Here is a 20,159-nt window from a genome sequence, read left to right as displayed (position 1 = left end):
AGGTGCATGACGTGTGTAGGTCCAGGCTCGGTTATTGTTTAACGCCCCCCACCAAGAGGCGTTGAAGAGCCGCATGGTGAGGGGAAGTAACGATCTCCTCAGTCTTTTGGTGGAGCAGGACAGTGAGAGCAGTCTGTGTTCCGGAAAGCTGCTCCTCTGTCTGGAGATGGCGCTGTGCAATGGATGGTCTGGATCGTTTATGATAGACAGGAGCTTGTTAAGTGTTTGTAGCTCTGCCACAGATGTCAGGCTGTCCAGCTCTGTGCCAACAACAGAGCCTGCTGTCCTAAAATTTGCTTGGTGGTTTCGTGGACCAGATTGGAGCCTTTTGAGGGCCCACTTTGGCCCAAGAGCCCCAGCCCTGCTTTAAATTATAATTTAGATAAAAGTATATTTTATTCAATGAGTTGATTTAAAAAAAAATTTTTTGCCCATTTTCAGGTGCCCTGCCTAAAACACAGCAACAACAGCCTCGGCTGTCAGCGAGCGCAGACGTCAGCATCCTCACCATCCTCAGCAACACTCCTGCAAGTCAGTCTGCCTTTCTGTTCCTGGGTCTCTCCAGGAAGAGTGTTGACGACGCCATGGCGAAGCTGAAAGATCTGTATGAGAAACAGTGCTCCACTCACACCTTCAGAAAAGAGGAGCTGGACAGCCTCGTACAGGATGACGTGACAGAGCTGATGCAGCTTATCGACACTCAGGGACTGCACATACAAAATGACCAGTCAGGCAACTTATCTGTGAGCGGACAAAAAGAGGGCGTCACCCAGGCGGTGAATTTCATCAATGCAAGTCTCGACGGTAATCTAAGGAGAGAAGTGACAATCAGAGAGGAAGAGGAACTGTACACCCGTGTGGTTTGGTGCATCATGAGCCACAATGGTCTCTGGGAGAGACTTCCCAAAACTGCAAATTACAATTTGGAAAAACAAGACATTGCAAGGGGAATAGTGGATGCACATGGAGTCACGTGGATGGTAGATCTAAACAACATGGAGGCCACATATCTCATGGTTGGAGAGCCCAGGAAGCTCAAACGACTGGAAAACCTGCCAGGTAAGAAGATGGATGTCAGGAGTCACAACAGTGAACCCTAGTGGACACATTCAGCATAGCAGTTCCTTCTGTTGAAAAATTTCAAGTCATGTGTTTTTAAAAATATATATAATATTCACACTTTGCAGTACCATCCTGTGAAGATTCTCAGTTTATCGTTCTATTTTGTTCCTGGTCTCAATGTCTTCCAGACTTCACCATGCCTCTGTACTGGGACAGCATGGCCCCCGGGGAGAAGGTGAAGGTGGTGGCAGTGCTGCCTTCCTCTGCAGAGTACCGAGCTTTGAAGAGTGCCTTCAGAAAAACTGAGAGCAAGACTGTAATGAAAGTAGGTGGTTCCCAATGGAGATATCTATACCCTTTTTGAAAAAAGGAACCGTTTTTAAATTCAGCCGCAAGTTGTTGAGTTATTTGCAGGCCTGTAATGTTATGAAGTAGTCATGTAATAGACTCCCTCACAGAAAAGTATATTTCCCAAAAAAAATCAATAAATCACCTGGATTAATATCATCTTTTTGTTTGTAACAATGCAGAAGTTTCACAACGGAACAGAAGGAGATAGACTCCTCTACTTAATGACTCATGATCTTTTGTTTTTGTTGCTAGATTGAGCGTTTGCAGAACATCCATCTGCGGCGCGCTTACGAAGTCCAGAAGAAGCACATGTCAGAGAAGAACAAGCAGGAGGGGGGAGCGAGGGAAAAACTTCTGTATCACGGGACCACCAAGGACAGCTGCAACTTCATCACAGAGACCGGCTTTAATCGTCGTTTCTGTGGCCAAAACGGTAAAGATCTCCATAGAAAACTATGACTACTGCTTCTCTCCTTCCCTCTCTGAAAAACAGTATGAGGGGCTTTTGAAATTTAAGTATCTTGTTTGGGTCAGGAGATGAGGACTCTGAGCGTCAGAATCTGCTGATGTAGAAGGTAAAACTCATTTCATTGCCAAGCAAATAGTTGAACCTAAAAAACCAAAGGTCCATCCATCCATCCATTTTCTACCGCTTATCCGGGGCTGGGTCACGGGGGCAGCAGTCTCAGCAGGGATGCCCAGACTTCTCTGTCCCCAGACACTTCCTCCAGCTCCTCTGGGAGGATCCCGAGGTGTTCCCAGGCCAGCTGTGAGACATAGTCTCTCCAGCATTTCCTAGGTCTTCCCCGGGGTCTCCTCCCGGTGGGACATGCCCGGAACACCCGCCAAGGGAGGTCCAGGAGGCATCCTAAAGTTTAGGATGCCTCCTGGACCTCGCCAACTCGAATTCTGATTGGTTGAAGCAACTGTCTGTTTGACGCTTCACTTTACTTTACTGCGCCATCAGGAACGGACTGTGAAGGCCTCGGGCAGATTTCTTTGACCCTAGCAACAGATGATGCCTGAAATCTGATTGGTTAAATGATTTAATATGAAAAAAACATGTGTGGAAGCAGCGCAACCACGGGAAAACTATGAAAGGAACTGGAACATACCATTTGGAATCATTTATTAAGTATTTATGGACAAAATATAATTTACATCAGTCTGTAATTCAGATACTTTTTAGGCCAGCAGAGAAGGCCTTGCAGGCCCTGACGGCCCACCACTGTCTTAAACAGATACCCGAGCCACCTCAGCTGGCCCCTCTTGATGCGGAGGAGTAGCGGCTCTACTCCGAGCTCCTTCCTGGTGACTGAGCTCCTCGCCCTATCTCTAAGGGAGCGCCCAGCCACCCTACGAAGAAAACTCATTTTGGCCGCTTGTATCCGGGATCTTGTCCTTTCGGTCATGACCCAAAGCTCATGACCATAGATGAGGGTGGGAACGTAGATTGACCGGTAACCAAAGGTAAAAAAAAAAAAATAATACATTAATATCATAAAGGAGCTAAGTAAAGCTCAAGAGCACAGAGATAAGAGCACACATGAACAGACAAGAAAGCACAATTTATAGGAGAGGCTCCACTTGAAGACGATCACACTCTCAGGAAGACATCAAAGCAACAATCAAACATGACGAATAAAAGGCAAGGAACGTTAAACCGGAGATCCAGTTCAACTCACAAAGAAGAAAAGACAGAAAATAAACACTGACATTAAATATGTCTAATCCCCTGTTCATCTCATCCTCAGGAACTGCATATGGTGCTGGTGTTTACTTTGCTGTGAAGGCATCTTACTCAGCCCAACCGCAGTACTCCAAGCCAGCTGAGGACAGCTCTCAGGTCATGTTCGTGGCTCGAGTGCTGACCGGCATCTACACTCAGGGCGACAGCAGCATGAACATCCCTCCTCCTCGAGACAGCCAGCAGCCCAACGACCGCTTCGACAGCGTGGTGGATCGAATGGACAAACCCCAGATGTACATCGTGTTTCACGACAACCAGGCTTACCCAGACTATCTCATCACCTTCAAATGAGGGGGAAATACTGAGGGGAGGTCCTGCACAGCTGAAAACAGCTGGTTTTTCTCTATAGGGCCACATTGTAACATAATCTCAGGGTATCATTTAGTTCTTGTAGTTCAGTTATAAACTGTGCCAACTGAAGTCATACTTTAAAGAAGAATTATTGTCTGTGTATTATTTACTGTGTGTAGTCAAAATCAAGGTGGTGTGATGCTGATCGCCTTGATAAATAAATGAATCAATAAAATTGCAACAAACCTTCAAATAAACTGCCTTTTTCAACTGTAATCAGAAAATTAAATGAGCACAAATTGGAACACATATTCCTTATTAGTATGAATAATTTAAGAAAAATGACAGAGGGTTAAAAGCAAAAATACATTAAAACAAAGAGCAAAAGTGAACTAGAAAATTCCAGAGGAAATTTTACTTTGTGCCTACCAGCTGCTGCTGACAGTGATCTGTGTGTGTGTGTGTGTGTGTGTGTGTGTGTGTGTGTGTGTGTGTGCGTGTGTGTGTGTGTGTGTGTGTTTGTTTATATAACACCTCTATATTCACTGTGAGCTCTGAGCTGAGATCAGCCACGACAGTCAGCAGGTGTGTGTGTTGCCATGGGGACCAGCTGCAGTCAGCAGCCACAACAGTGATTCAGCAGTTTCACCCAGTTCGTATGGTTGAATAAATGTTTATTGTCTCATGCTAGCTGTTGCCAAAGCTGTCCGTCCCTGAGAGTGGGATCCCTCCATACTGTGGTTCTCCCCAAGATTTCTTCTTTTCCCACTGGGTTTTTGGAGTTTTTTCTTGCCGGATGTGAGGGTCTAAGGCAGTGGTTGCTTCGTTTTGTTATGTTGCTGTGAATTTGACATATTAACGTTATGCTTATTCACTGTTTTTATTTTTACCAACCAATGTAACATCTTGAAGCCCTCTGAGGCAACTGTTGTTGTGATACTGGGCTATACAAAAATAAATTGATTGATGGGGGGGAATAAATGTCTTTTCTCGAGAACTGAAGAAGTTTTTTTTTGTCTCTGGGTGACTGTCATCTGTTTACATGGATGTTCCTACAGGAATAATGATGGAATATTGTGGAGGAGATACTCTCAATAGATAAACTGACGATTGATTTGAGGACTAAAGCAGAAAGCCATGAGCAAAGATGGGAAAAATATGCAACAGAAAGTATTGCCTGTAAATGCCTTTATTTTTGAAGGGCATCACTTCTTTTTACAATGAGCCTTTCCTTTTTTTGTGAGTGAAGTGTCAGTTGCCATGGCTCCATGGAGGCGCTTGCTTGGAGGAAACCAATAAAATTCGCTATAAATACACTTAAATATTTATTGAATTGTATTGTAACTCGTCGAATAAGGATTTTTAGTGTCATGTACTTATTGTTCGCATCTGTTCTTTAACTCTTAAGCTCTACAGATCTGAAAAGTCTGATGAAAGTTATTTACCACCTTAACGGCTGAAATCATCAGCACCTTGGAAAGCAGAAACAATGTGTGAATAGTGTACATTGTTTCTATTGTTGGTGAATGGGCGAGGTCCTTTACTTAAGAATGTCCTTGTTTGTTTGCTTATTAGTATAGCTGTGCAATGTGCATATATTGTATTAGTAAAAACCTACAACATAAATCTAATTGTCTAAATTATTTGGACTTGTGTAAGAATCACTTGTATTGTGTGATGCTAAAAAGAAGTGTTTGTTTTTCGTTTTATCCTTTTTTGAAGCTTTCACGCCACGGTATTCACTGCGTCTATCACTACGTTTACATGCAGCTAAAATTCGGGTTCAGGTCAATATCTGGGTTTCTGAAACATTAGGAAAACCCCGTTTACATGCTTTAACAGACAGAGTTACCCCGTTTACAAGCCAGCGCATTCAATCGGGATATCCCTTTCCAAACCACGGCGCACGTAGCTGTTCTCAAAACAAAACAGCTCTGACCGGAGCGGCTTTGTGTTGCCAGATTGGGTGGAGTTTCCGCCAAAGCAAGCTTCTTTATTAAAGCTAGGGTTGGCGATCTTGGAAAACTAGCATGTAGCACGAATGTAGCATCTCCCCAAGGCTCCGCCCAGCTCCCACCCCATTGGAGGAGCTCCGTTGGGAGCGGAGACGCAGAGATGTTCCGTGCGCGCAGCCCTTCCGCGTCCAGTGCGTTCCTGGCGTAACCTGTCCTCAGCGCTTCGTTTCTTTGTTTTCCTTTATTTGCACTATGCCAAGTATGGCGCACTCACCGGTAAGTAAAGCCCCAAACATTCTTCTCCGCCATTCTGCAATGACGCTCCGTCCTTCTACGCGCGCACTGAATCAGGGTCAGTGCACGCCATTGACATGTACGCGCAGGGGGCAGGTCGAACGGCGAAGGGATTTGATTGGTTTAAAAAAAGGTGTCCCGTCAAGACTATTGGTTGCTGTTTTTCCCGTTTTACTCCTGCTGTAGATAGCGGATATTTTCCAAACTACTTTAAGAACACGCTATGAATTGTTTCCCATCGGGTCATAAAGATCATTTTAACCAGTATTTAAAAAAATGTATCTCATTCAAATCGCCAACCCGAGCTTCAAACACGTTGGATGGGTTGATTAAATGATTATGTGTTCATGACGTGTTTTTTTTATCATACAAATACGGTTTTAACGTGCATTTTCAACCAAGATGGGGGTTTGGGCTGCTTTCTACGAGTTTCAGATGTTTTTACGGTCTAGATAGACAGATCTGGCAACCTCCTCCACTGGTCTGCAGAGGCAGACAGTGCTGCGGTGAATCCGTTCTGTGGACGGAACGCAGACAGAACGGTTGTTCTGTTGTTCATGATTTTTCTGCAGGCCGTACAAATCGCCAACTTTCAGAAGGAAGCATGTGCGACATGCGCGCTCAGAATAACAGTTCCTATCGTGCGTCACGGAAGCCTCACACGGACAAAAGTGTGGTGAGTTTCGCGCCTACTCGTTGCTGGACTCAAAAGACCATGATTCATTGCGGATGGGAGCATGCGCAGAACCAAAAACAATATCCCTTAACTCGTTATCTGTTTACACGGCGGCACTTTCGAGTTTGAAAACGAGTAACCTAGCGGTCTTTATCGGGTTTTACAAATCTCGAACATGAGCTTTTCTGGGTTTTGGCGGGTGTTTACATGGCCACACGCTACTGAGTTTCGAGTTTGAATAGGGTTTGAAAAGGGTTATTGGCTGCATGTAAACGTACTATATGATGATTGAAAGTCTTCAAATAGTTACATTTTAAGAATATTTTTAAGCTTAGCACGACATCTAGAGGCACTAAGTGGTATTACTGCAGGTTCTATTATACACCATTATTCTTGGGAAAAAAAATTCCTATGGTGCAACATTAATTACATTATTGACAAGCACTTTCTCCTCAATATTTAAGTCAGAGCACATTTAAATGTACCTGACTGGATAAATGGAAGAAAATCCCACTTCAAAAGGGAAAATAACTTCATGTAATCCTCATCTTTCAAGGAAGTGAAGCTGAAACGGGTCATTCCTTCAGTTCAAACTGACACTCAATCTGGGAAGAAGTTTTTAAACAATTAAATTCAAGGCTGCTCTTGAGCAGGGACCACCAGTATGATAGATGATGGAAATGTTGTTAGGCCAGAGGAAGCTTTCTTTTTTTTAAATAAAAAAAGGAGAGAAAAAACACAACCTTACAATAACTTCTTTACACATTTTATTCCAAGGATGTTTCTTGAACGACTTAAAAAGGTTCTTGTGAAGAAGTTTTTCCTTGATAGTCTTTTAAACCCAGGTAAAATAGAATTTGGCAATTTTTCATTGTTTTTTGTTTTTACTTTGTAACCTACAACATTTTAAATTGTTCGAAGCCCCAGTATCTGCTTTGATACTAAATTGGTGAAATAATGGTTGCTGTGGTGCAACTTTAATTACATTATTGTCAAGTGTTTTCAGAAGACATTTCAATGTACCTGAATAGATAAAAAGAGGAAAATACCACCTCAAAGGGTCTATAAACTGCAGTATGCATCTGTCTGTGTGTTTAGGTAATGAGAAGGAGGTACTTATTGAAAATTAAAGTAAAAGGAGACATCCTGTCAGTTCAGTTGCAAACAGGCCACTGAGAAGAAGTTTTTTCAAGAAGGTTTTTTTTTCCAGGGCAAAATGGAAGTATACAAACATCCATTGTTTTTTGAAGCAAGAGGCATGACTAACAAGGAACAGGAGAAGGTGACAAGATACTTTCAGAAGAGAAGAGAGTCTGGAGGAGGTGAATGTGGAGTGATACAGAAACTTCCAGGAAACAGATATGTAATCCGTTTCAAGGACAAAGAAGGTAAGCTCTCTGCACTGGTTTCAATAAGCTCAGTATTAAATAATATTTCATATTTTGAGCGTCTTTGAGAAGTCTGATTGTGACATTTGCTGTTGACAGACCAGGAAAGGGTTTTGCAGAGACAGTTTCACACCATCTCTCTTCCTGATGGAGAAATTCGACTGACTGTGAGTCGGATCAATCCAACAGAAACACCGGATCAACCAAAGACCAGTCAGACACAGGTCAGTTTCAGTGACTTTTATCAACCCTCGGGTCTCCAGGAAACTCTTCTATCAGCTCTCAGTAATAAACACACCTGTCCGTTCCGATACTACTAAATCATTCAGTGGCGCTACTTTTCCCGGGGTCTTAAAGCTGGGGTTGGCAATTTGAATGAGATACATTTATTTAAATACTGTTTAAAATGATCTTTATGACCCGATGGGAAGCAATTCATATCGTGTTTTTAAAGTAGTTTGGAAAATATCCGCTATCTACAGCAGGAGTAAAACGGGAAAAACAGCAACCAATAGTCTTGAGGGGACACCTTTTTTTAAACCAATCAAATCCCTTCGCCGTTCGACCTGCCCCCTGCACATACATGTCAATGGCGTGCACTGACCCTGGTTCAGTGCGCACGTAGAAGGACGGAGCGTCGTTGCAGAATGGCGGAGAAGAATGTTTGGGGGTTTACTTACCGTTGAGTGTGGCATAACTTGGCACTCGTGCAAATAAAGAAAAACGAAGAAACGAAGCGCTGAGGACAGGTTACGCCAGGAACGCACTGGACGCGGAAGTGCTGCACGCACCGCGCGCGCCGCGAAGGTCTCCGTGTCCCAGGGAGCTCCTCCAATGGGGTGGGAGCTGGGCAGAGCTAGCTAGGCGGAGCCGTGGGGAGATGCGACATACTAACGCTAGTTTTCCAAGATCGCCAACCCTAGCTTTAACTTTTGAGTGGAAGTATTTTTCTTGGATAGTAAGTTCCACTACAAGAACCCAAATGAAAATAATAACACATTTGAGTAGAGCACATCCATAACAATCAAACACATGATTAAAATAAGAGTTACATTAAATTATATAATGAATAAAACATTCTGATATAAATGAATAACTACAAAGCAAAGTTTATTAAAACATTTCCAACAAGAGTACAAGCTCAAAAAGTGAATCTCATTGTTTATTGTATTTATGCTGTTTTAGTTCTTGTAACACAAAGTTTGTATTTTTTTCTGCTCAAAATAAATACTTGATTAATTTATATGAACATGTGATGTACAAATAAAACTCAAAGGAGCTTACTAGTGTTTTGTCTGATTAGGCCACGAAAAAGAGAAATATAAAAAAAAAAACCTAACATAAATCGTGTGATAGTAATGGTAGTAGTGCAAATATCCAATTAAAAGGCAGTTGAATAAACAGTAAACCAAATATTCAATATAAATGATCTGTCCTTGGATTTATCGCTGTATACTCACAAACACAGAAGTATATATTGAAAAAATGATACTTATGTTACTCTGATGTCCGTATTCAGCCATCGGAACAACATACTGTAGTTAAAACTGTAGTTAAGTTACTTTATGTCTGTATTTGGTCGTTCAAAACAATGGCTATGCTACCCTGATGGCGGTAGGATTTGCATGCATCAATACTTATTTGCAGTCCATTATAATCATCTACTGGAGCATCGTAGTAAACCTTTGAATGATACTCTGATAAAGTATGCTCGCCCGATAGAAACAGCACACCAGGTATGCTGATTCGACGGAACATCTCCTCCAATCAAAGAGCTCCATGCTCCAGGTGATAACCACTGGCGATGTCGGGAGTAGTCCTCACCATAGATATGTTATAGAGCACAAGATGCCTTAAAGCTCGTGTCCGGAGTTTTGAAAGAGAGAGGGGTTTTTTTTTTTTAAATCCAATGTCTCAGGTTCTGCCCTCCCTCTGCTTTCATGAGCGACCAAGCCACGCCCCTTTAATTGTGCACGCTATTATCTGTCGGGTGAAAATGAGAGCCTCCGAGTCCTACAGCATCCTCCATGTTTAGCTGTTTACGGTGGATGTTCAGCAGGCCATGGATATATCCGAGGTAAGCGCGGCGGCTACTGCGTACCTAACTGACCTCTGCCTGGGCGAGTGCGTGTGCTCTCTGGCTGCTCCACACTTTGATTGACAACACGAGAATGCGGAAGCTCGAAATCTATTGGCTGAAGTTGACCGGCGCTTTTTCGGATAACACGGGGGTCTATGAGACGAAGGCGGAGCTCATAAATAAATTTTTATATTGCTTTATGCTAATATTATATTGTAGTATCGAACCAGACTGACACATTTAAGCTCTGTTGAAAAATGATACATACGTTGGAAACGAACGGAAACTCCGGACACGAGCTTTAAGGCAGACTCCACGACGTCCACAGAGGTTGGCCATCTTAGTACAGGAAAGCTGTTCGCAGGGGTCTCAAACTTCAGTCCTCGAGGGCCACAAACCTGCATGTTTTCCATGTCGCCCTGCTTCAACACAGTTGATTGCAATGAGGCTCGTTATCAGGCTTTCTGCTGAACTTGGTGACGAACCTTCATGAGATTCAGGTGTGTTGAAGTTCACTGATGGGGAAACTGTTCCCTCCAGTTCATAAAGGACACTCTGAAAGAATTGCCAATTAGGTGCACATTCAGGTGGATAGTGAGTATCAAAAATGTAGAAGCTCTTAAAGCACATGTCCACCGCTGCAAGAGCAGTCTGTGCCTCAATAACCTTTCCACAGATGATGGCAAAGGCCTGGGAACAAAGTATCCCATCCCCCAGCAACAGGATGTAAGGGTAGTCCCTGGGCTTCCCCAAGTGTTCCACCATGTTAGTTCCAACCTATGATGAGAAAAAAAAAAGAAAGAAAGAAAGAAAGAGAAGAAAAAACAAAGATAAGTACCGTATTGGCCCGAATATAAGACGATGTTTTGTTTTCCAGAAATTGCATCCTAAAAAGTGGGGTCGTGTTATAATCGCGGACTGACAGTAGATGGTCAATACGCCTCCGCGCCGCTAGATGGAGCCAAAGTATCACTGACCAGAGGGCGAGTGGAGTGATGAAATGAAATCAAATGATCTGATGAAAAATGGCGGATCATCTGGAACAAAGGGGCTGAATGCTGGACAACTGAGCAAACAACAGAGGCGAAGTTATGATACCAACTTTAAACTGATGGTGATCAACACAGCAGAGTCATCAAACTACTGCCAAGCCGCCAGGAGATCTGGTGTAGCAGAGTGCCTCGTTCAATATTGGAGAGCACAGAAAAACGCTCAGAATGCTAACACTATGAGAAAAGCTTTCCGTGGTCCCAAGAGCGATGCTAGAGAGAGACTGATAGAAGGGTGAGTGAAAAACGGAATCACTGAAAAACGGAAAGACAGAATGCCCACCACCAGAGCCGTGATTCAAGGCACTGGACAGTTATCTACATCATTTATGCAGTTTTGACCCCTTGAGGCTTATTTGTTGCTTATTGTTTCTTATTTTGAGAAAAAGAATATATTTTTTATTCAATACTCTAGTAATAATTTTTCATTTTATATCTCGTGAAATGTTATCGCAGTTGTGGGTTTTTGAGTTTATAATAATTGTATAATAAAAAGTTGTTTTATGAGTGACCTTATTGTCTTCAGCATTTTTTATTTATTTTTTTCACAAAATGATCTTTGAAAAATAGGGGTCGTGTTATAATCGGAGTCGTCTTATATTCGGGCCAATACGGTATTTCTACTGGAGCAGAGCAATTGCGATCAGTGGTCTGAAACAATTTTATGGAGTTCTCTAACGATAGTGCTTCATGAAATGAGTAACACTCAAACGTATGCTGTGTCACTCATTCTACACAATCTTTACAAACTGTGCCTTGTTGTAAAGTGGAAGCAGGTTTTCCAACAGTGTAAATGAACAATTTCACTAAATTTATATTTCAACTTAAAGAGAGACTTCACCACAGACGAATGCAACACACACCTGAAAAGATAACACGAAAGAGATAAGGCAGGAAGAGGAGTCCTTTAAGGGAGCCCTGCCATGAGCTAGACCAGCGTTTCTCAAACTTTTTAAACGGAGTACCATCTCAGAAATAATTAGGCTTTCCAAGTACCACTATGATAACCAAAGTAAAAAAAAAAAAAACACCCACAGGAAGCAGGTATATTTCTAATAATCTTGGTCTTTATGTTTTCGTTTAAAGCTCGTGTCCGGAGTTTCCGTTCGTTTCCAACGTATGTATCATTTTTCAACAGAGCTTAAACGTGTTTGTCTGGTTTGATACTACAATATAATATAAGCATAAAGCAATATAAACATTTATTTGTGAGCCCTGCCTTCATCTTATAGACCCCCATGTTATCCGAAAAAGCGCCGGTCAGCTTCAGCCAATAGATTTCGAGCTTCCGCTTTGTCATGCTGTCAATCAAGGTGTGCACGCAGCCAGAGAGCACTGCCCCAGGCAGAGGTGAGTTAGCTCTGCAGCAGCCGCCCGCTGACCTCGGATATATCCATTGTCTGCTGAACATTGAAGAAATACGATCCTCGTTGTTAGTTTAGTATTTTAATCACAACGATGAGGGAGCCCTATGAACAATATACACAATGTAAACAGATGCTAATAAACACAAAAAATAAGCAACAAGCTGCCACTAGCAATTCTAAGATAAGAATAAGTCACAGAAACAATATACTGGACTAACTAGGCTTGAAAGATTATACTACTGACAAACTTTAAATACTTACAACAGTAATATATATCAGCATGAATATATATCCTGGAGAAGTGAAAACGTTCACAGAGTGGGACTTTCTAAAGACAACAACACACCCTCTCAGACAGGCGGAACATGGAAGTAACTTAATACTAGCGCTGCACTGCCACCTAGTGGACGGCGGTAAACTCTGCAAACATCCACCATAAACAACTAAACATGTAGGATGCTGTAGGAGTCGGAGGCACTCATTTTCACCCGACAGCTTATAGCGTGCACAATTAAAAGGACGTGGCTTGGTCACTTATGAAAGCAGAGGGAGGGCAGAACCACGAAACGTTGGATTAAAAAAAAACCCTCTCTCTTTCAAAACTCTGGACACGAGCTTTAATTCTGTCAGCCACAGTTAGCAGAGGCATAACACTAGAACTGTCACACACAAAGGGGCAACCCCTCTCACTTACACCCTCACTCTCTCTCTCTCTCTCTCTCTCTCTCGGTGCATGCTGGGAGTGGGCGGCGGCTGGAGTGTGTGAGAGCGTGGTGTGTGTTGTGTGGGGTTTAGCTTGTTTTTTTCTGTTTGTTTAAGTTGTTAATGTTCACTTTCACTGTAGTTTATTAATCACAGAGCACATTTATTAGTTTATATCGTTTATTTGGGTTCTTGGTGGGTTTTGCGGTCTGTTTGGGGGAGGTCTGGCTGCAGCCATGACCAGCCTCAGACAGCTCACCCGCAAACACGGGGTCCGGGTGGTGGCCCAGCTCCCCTGCAGCGTGGAGGACGTGGCCCTGGCTGTGGGGGAGAAAGTGGGCTACGACAATGTTAAGTCGGTCGCGAGGATGAACAGCGCCGTGGTGATCTTCCTGGACCAGGTGGAGCAGGCTAACGCTGTGGTGGAGTCGGGCATTACCGTCGCGGACAGGTTCGTCCCGGTCCAGCCGCTGTCTCAGCCTGCTGTCCGGGTCGTCCTGTCCAACGTCCCTCCCTTCGTGCCAGATGAGCTTCTGATCCGCGAGCTGTCCAGATTTGGAAAGGTGGTGTCCTCGGTGAAGGACATCCTGTCTGGATGTAAGTCTCAGCTGCTGAAGAACGCCGTGTGCCACAGAAGACACGTATTTATGATACTCAACAACCGGAGCGAGGAGCTGAACCTCCGATTCCGCGTGAGAGTAAATGATTATGATTACGTTGTCTTCGCGAGCTCAGCTGGCATGAAGTGTTTCGGCTGTGGACAGGAGGGACACACCATCAGGGCCTGCCCGGCCGCGTCTGCTCCATCTGGTTCAGCGGACTCCGGCTCTGCTGGGTCTGGCTCGGCGGAGGCGGACCTGGCGGGACCGGGTTCCGCGGGACCCGGCGCTGCCACCGCAGCCGCCCCGGCCCCGGCGCCGCGGGCCAACGCCTGGGGAGTCCCCCCACCGGCGGCGGCTCCGCGCTCCGGGCTCCTGGGGGACACGGCGGCTGGGGCTCAGTCCGAGCGGCCGACTGCGGCTCCTCGGACCTTCCCGATGAGGCGATCTGTCGTGGCCCCACAGGAGAGCACCGAGCACGGGGTGAGTAGTGTAAATACACCGGGTGAAGCAGCGGGTGGAGGCAGGGGAGAGGAGAGCGAGTCTGCCGGTGGCAGCCAAGTGTTTTTTAATTAATTTATTTGTTCTTATCCTGGTTTTAGACATCTCATTTATCATGGATGTTTTTAAGCTGGGTGTTTTAAACATAAATGGAGCCAAAGATCTGAGAAAGAGACAGTTTATGAGACAGCCACACTTAAGAAGATCGACGTCCTGTTCCTTCAGGAAACTCAGTGATTTTAGCATTGAAGCTGAATGGAGGAGGGAATGGAGGGGGGAGGCCATCTTAAGCCACCTTACTCCTCTCAGTGGAGGAGTGGGCCTCCTCTTCTCCAGGGCTTTTAACCCCGACTCACTGGAGGTCCAGCATTGTGTACAGGGGAGGCTGCTTTTAGTCAAAGCTCAGTTCCACCATTTTAAACTTGTATTTATTAACATTTATGCTCCAACAGCCGGTGCAGAGGAAGCAGTTTTTCCTCAAACTGATTGAGGTGGTAAGTGGGTGTGGGTCGGAGGACTATTTGTTTGTGGGTGGGGATTTTAACTGCACGGAAGATGCGACTTTGGATCACAACCATGCAGAGCCTCATCCAGCCTCTCAGCACGTCTTAAAGCAGCTGGTCCACTCTCAGGGCGTTGTGGACGTCTGGAGAAGGATGCATCCTGACTGTCGGCAGTACACCTGGTCCCACTGTAGAGAGAGCAGGGTCTCCTCAGCCAGGCTGGATCGTATTTATTGTTTTAAGCATCATTTTAATGTTTTTAGGAGGTGTGATATTTTACCTGTTGGTTTTACTGATCATTGTCTACTTTTAAGCAGTATTTTTATCAGGGATGTGAGGCCAGGGAGCGCTTACTGGCATTTTAACTCGGTTTTAACCTTTGATAGAAGTTTTAGGGAGGCTTTAATGTTTTTTTGGCAGGGTTTTAGACAGAGGAAGGGAGATTTTAGCAGTCTTAGGCAGTGGTGGGACCACGGTAAGACACAGATCAAACTCCTGTGTCAGCAGCACACCCTCAGTGTCACAAGTGATATCACCAGATCTATGAAGGATCTGGAGACCGAGATAGTGGAACTGGAGCATTTAAGTGAGTCCACAAGAAATCGAGGTGATTTTGAGAACCTCAAAAGGAAAAAAATGGCTTTAGCCGACCTGCTGAACGTTAAAGTGCAGGGCGCACTGGTTCGGTCCCGGTACCAGACCATCACAGGGATGGATGCTCCCTCTAGCTTCTTCTTTAGCCTGGAGAAAAAGGCCGGACAGGGGAGAGTGATCCACGCACTACTCTCAGACACGGGGGAGGAGATCACCGAACCATGCCAGATACAGAGGACGGCGGTGGGCTTCTACTCCTCCCTGTACGGGAGTGAGTTCACGGAGGAGCAGGAGCTCCTGGAGGGGTTCCTGAGGGGACTGCCTCATGTCTCCGAGGAGACCAACGAACAACTGGAGGCCTGCCTGGACATGCAGGAGCTGCGGACAGCGCTGCAGGCGATGCCAACGGGCAGGTCTCCTGGGATCGACGGGCTCACCGCCGAGTTCTACAAGGCGTTCTGGGACATCCTGGGTAGGGATGTCCTGGACGTCCACAACGAGTGTCTGGCCTCTGGTTCCTTGCCAGTGTCCTGCAGGAGAGCAGTCCTCACGCTGCTCCCCAAGAAGGGGAACCTGCAGGACATCAAGAACTGGTGCCCCGTGTCCTTGCTCTTTGTGGATTACAAACTCCTGTCCAAGGTCTTGGCCTCCAGGCTGGGGAGGGCTATGGAGCAGGTCATCCACAGGGATCAGACCTACTGTGTCCCCGGCAGGTCCATGGTGGACCACGTCCACCTGATTTGGGACGTTTTGGAAGTCTCTAGTTCTTTGGACATCGATGCTGGTCTGATTTCAGTAGACCAGGAAAAGGCTTTTGACCGAGTCGAACACAGCTTCCTTTGGAGGGTCATGGAAAGTTTTGGGTTCAGCGCTGGTTTCATAGCTAAGATCCAGGTGCTGTACAGGGACATTGAGAGTGTGCTGAAGATCAACGGCAGTCTGTGTGCTCCTTTTAGGGTGTGCAGAGGTGTCAGCAGGGCTGTGCTCTGTCTGGGATGCTCTATGTGCTCTCCCTGGAGCCCCTCCTCTCTAAGCTACGTTCCAGTCTGCAGGGTCTGCTTTTACTGGGTTTTAGTGAAAGCATGATTTTATCGGCCTATGCAGACGATCTTATTGTTTTTATGAGGAATCAGGGGGACGTAGATATTTTAGTTAATATTATTAAAGATTTTAATGTGGCATCCGCAGCAAGGGTCAACTGGGGGAAGAGCGAGGCCCTTGCTGTCGGCAGGTGGCATGGCGGTCTCCCAGTTCTTCCCCAAAATTTAACGTGGAGGAGGGAGGGCCTCAAATATCTTGGCATTTATGTTGGAAAGGAACATTTTGTTCAGAAGAACTGGGAGACCGTCCTGGAAAAGGTGGAGGCTAAGCTCTCCAAGTGGAGGTGGCTCCTCCCAAAAATGTCACTTCGGGGCAGAGTCTTGGTTTTAAATAACCTGGTCGCATCCCAGCTGTGGCATCGACTCACCAGTGCAGACCCTCCTCCAGGTCTCCTGGCTCAAATTCAAAAGAAAATGATAGATTTCTTCTGGGATGGTCTGCACTGGGTGCCACAGGGGGTGCTGTTTTTAGACAGAGAGGAGGGGGGCCAGGGCCTGGTCCACTTGGCCAGCCGGACCACCACTTTTAGACTCCAGTTCCTGCAGAGGTACCTCGCAGGACCGGCGGATCTGGTGTGGAGAGGCGTGGCCAGCTGCATCCTGAGGCGGGCCAATAAGTTGGGGTTGGATAATGTTCTGTTTTTGACTGATCCCAAATTTCTAAATCTCAAGGGGCTGCCTCCGTTTTACCAGAGTTTATTTAAATGCTGGGCCTTGTTTTCACGCAGAAGGTGCCTGAAAGCCGACTCTCTGCACTGGCTGTTGAAAGAACCCCTGATCCACGGATCCAGACTGGACATCAGCGGAGCCTCGACCCCCGGCCTGACCGGAAGGCTGATCCAGTCTGGGACCCTCACCGTGGGTCAGCTTGTGGATGCTGTGGGGCCGGACCTGAGCGACGCCCAGGCTCTGGGCTCTCTGCTGGGGATGCAGTCCATCCGGGTGTCCCAGGGGCTCCTGGAGAAGTGGAGGAGTGCACTGACGCCCAGAGACAGGAGCCTGCTGAGGAGGTACAGCCAAAGAGAACTCTCCCCGGATGCTGATGACCCCTTCCCCGAGGTGCTGCTGAGCCTGGAGCTGGGGGATCTGTCCGGTCCCCTCCTGAAGACCACACAGCCTGAAAGACTATCCTTGCATAAAGCAGACAAAAAGATTTTTTACAGGAATTGTGTGAAGAGCATCCACAAGGGTGGACTGAGCAACAAGCCCCCCACTGTGTGGTCACAGAGACTGTGACAGGCTGGATCTGGACCTGGCCCACAGTGGAGGATTTTATACAAGCTCCCCTTGAGAAAACGGACTGGAGACCTCCAGTGGAGGATTTTACACGGTGCCATTGCCTCCAATGCTTTTATCTCTGTCCTCAACCCTGCTGTTTTAAACACATGCCCCTTCTGCCATCAGAGAGAGAGACTGTTTACCACGTTTTTACCGAGTGTAAGAGGCTCACGGGCTTCTTCACTCTTTTAACGGCGGTATTTAGTCTTTTTAGTGTTGCTTTTACTGAGAGAACTTTTATCATGGGAGCTGGCTACAGACAAAAAGAAAAAAACAAGTGCCAGCTCCTCAATTTTATCTCAGGAGAAGCCAAGATGGTGATTTATGTCAGCAGGAGGAACAATGTTGAGGGCAGAGAAGGACAGGACGTCAGAGAAGTGTGGCAGGTCAATGTCAAATCCAGACTCTGGCTCGAATACCGGTTTTTTAAGCATAACAATGATTTAAACGCTTTTAAAGAGGTCTGGTGTTTTAAGGACATTCTGTGCTGTTTGGAAAACAATGAACTTCATTTTGCACATTTTTTAATTTGAAAATATGAATTGTTTTTAAGAGTCTGACAAACTATATCACTGTAAACTGTGTAAATAAAAGTGTGGTTTAAAAATAAAAAAAAAAATCTCTCTCTCACTCACCTCATGCAGCGTTGTTTGTTCCTAACGCTAGCAGTTGCCGGTTTGACACATTATATTAGAAGAGAAAAACTGAATGTGAATTACAGTGGATGTGACGTGTTTTAATTTGAAATTATGTATTTTGGTGGTATTATTTGTTTCTGAAAGTTCTGAATTTTAACTAATCTTCAAAGAATATATACATTTCTGTGATTCCCCCGCGTACCACGAGAGGGAGCTCACGTACCACCAGTGGTACGCGTACCGCAGTTTGAGAACGGAGGCACTAGACAGATCTGATTGGAGCAGCTAGATTGAGAGGTTGGGCCGAATGAAACAGCAGGTTCAGCCTCTCAGTTGTTCAAAGGTACATTACTTACAGGCATAACGTCAATGAAGGCTTTCTTCAATTCCTCCACAGTGGCCCTGACAAGTTTCCTGCCGTGTTTGAAAACAGGGGGACGGAGCAGGATAGGCAGCAGCGACAGAGCTACTTCTCCCCTGGCATCTGTAGGAGGACAATTTTAAGTATGAATATAGACTCAAATAGCCATATGACACGGTAAACTAATTGCAGATGACACAGTACTAATGAAAGTGTGGCGAGATGAATCGGGTGAAAAGAAGCCAGACAACGCCACCTTGGGAATTGCACCCAAGGAAATAACTAAAAAGTAATGATTGGTGAGGACACTCAGGTTCGCGGCTTAAGAAGCAGGAGACGTGGGTTCTGGCCAACAGAAAATATCTTTATTAAATATCAAATTTCAAAAAAACACATTCACTCTCTTTAAAAGACGGGGAAGAGGGGGAGCCCAAACAGGAGCTGAGGCTTACCGGTGGGACACGGGTAGTAAGGGGAATGAAGGCCTCTGAAGGATCACCCCAGACACACGTGGACACTCTCACTCGCTGAAAATAAAGGTGAACACACTCAAACAAAAAGGGGTGCGCAGCACATCACACAGGAGGGAGACCCACCACCCAGGGACACCGATGCCGCCACCGTCGTGCTCAGCTTCTGGAAGGGAAGGAAAAAGACAAGGGGAGTTAAAAAGGGTTTTTCCCCTCACATTCATGCATTCAAACAAAAAAAGAAATACCTGAATGAACTAAACACAAGTGGGCGGGCAGCCACAACTCACAAGTAAAATAAATAAATGCAAACCGGTAACTGCCACACCCGAACAAAAACAAAGGTAACTGGAAAACAACAAAGAATGAACACACAATTAAATAAAGAAACAATAACCAAAAGAACAACAAAATATACCAACACCTAACCCAAATATACTTAATCAAAAGAAAAGATGATAAAGTAAGCAGATCGCTTCTGTGTATTCCTGGCGTCCCACAAGCGTGTAATCAGCTCGGTCAGGAAGCCAGCAGGTCGACAGGGGTGCAGCAACCTGCAGACGGCGGGCTTCCAAGGAGCAGAGGCAGTCCAGGCGTATTTATTCGTGCCAACACTGGACTTCGAAGCCACCCAGAAGGACAAAACAGCTGGCGGGCTCCACGGCAGATTAGCCGCTCCTAATAAGCAATAAAAAGGGCAGTCATACACCTGCACGAACCAGCTAAGAATATGAGGGTGTCTAGACTGCGTACCTGGCAAACAAACATTTAACTGACACGCCCAGTAGGAGAGGTGGGGAGTCTGCAACCTCCCTACAGCCACCTAAACACAAACAGCTGATTACTGCCAGCTGATCATGACAGTAGGGCTGTGCCTCCAGAGGGAGAACTGTACTCACTCATCTAGCAGCAAGTTGACACCCAGATGAAGGGGGAATTGATCCCCAAACGCGGCCCAACAGGTAAGCACCGCTCGCACGGTTCACACCAGGAAGTGAGAAAGCCCAGGGGCGGGGTCTACTCCAGACTCAGCGGCAGAGGCTGCACCAGTGAGAATGGCCCTCTTTTATACACAGCTCCCCCTGGCGGGATTGGTTAATTATTACAAGCCAGGAGAGGGCCTCCTCCTGCTACAAAAGGAAGACATGAA

General features: G+C 45.6%; 1 protein-coding gene and 3 long non-coding RNA genes across 4 annotated transcripts in view; 2 read left to right on the top strand and 2 right to left on the bottom strand.

Annotated features, from left to right (window-relative positions):
• Positions 1 to 995: 995 nt before the first annotated feature.
• The window catches only part of LOC115382345 (protein mono-ADP-ribosyltransferase PARP15-like), a 73,980-nt gene continuing 54,816 nt past the window's right edge, over positions 996 to 20,159 (top strand). The window contains exons 1-2 of the mRNA XM_030084087.1: positions 996 to 1,059; positions 1,251 to 1,387. Of these exons, the coding sequence (XP_029939947.1) occupies positions 996 to 1,059; positions 1,251 to 1,387 (201 nt within the window). The remainder of the gene's footprint in view (positions 1,060 to 1,250; positions 1,388 to 20,159) is intronic.
• LOC115385926 (uncharacterized) lies at positions 7,695 to 8,001 on the top strand. Its single transcript, XR_003931209.1, has 2 exons — positions 7,695 to 7,767; positions 7,867 to 8,001. It is a non-coding gene; the product is annotated as an uncharacterized LOC115385926 (long non-coding RNA).
• Positions 10,058 to 19,157, bottom strand: LOC115385927 (uncharacterized). The gene is made up of 3 exons (XR_003931210.1): positions 18,992 to 19,157; positions 18,535 to 18,662; positions 10,058 to 10,624 (listed from the first exon to the last, which is right to left on the bottom strand). It is a non-coding gene; the product is annotated as an uncharacterized LOC115385927 (long non-coding RNA).
• On the bottom strand, positions 19,195 to 20,048 carry LOC115385924 (uncharacterized). Its single transcript, XR_003931208.1, has 3 exons — positions 19,909 to 20,048; positions 19,763 to 19,832; positions 19,195 to 19,687 (listed from the first exon to the last, which is right to left on the bottom strand). It is a non-coding gene; the product is annotated as an uncharacterized LOC115385924 (long non-coding RNA).

This window comes from Salarias fasciatus, chromosome 3 (genome assembly GCF_902148845.1).
Source record: "Salarias fasciatus chromosome 3, fSalaFa1.1, whole genome shotgun sequence".
Classification (NCBI taxonomy): domain Eukaryota; kingdom Metazoa; phylum Chordata; class Actinopteri; order Blenniiformes; family Blenniidae; genus Salarias; species Salarias fasciatus.
The sequence above is the reverse complement of the archived record's forward strand: the minus strand, read 5'-3'. Positions and strand labels throughout refer to the sequence as shown.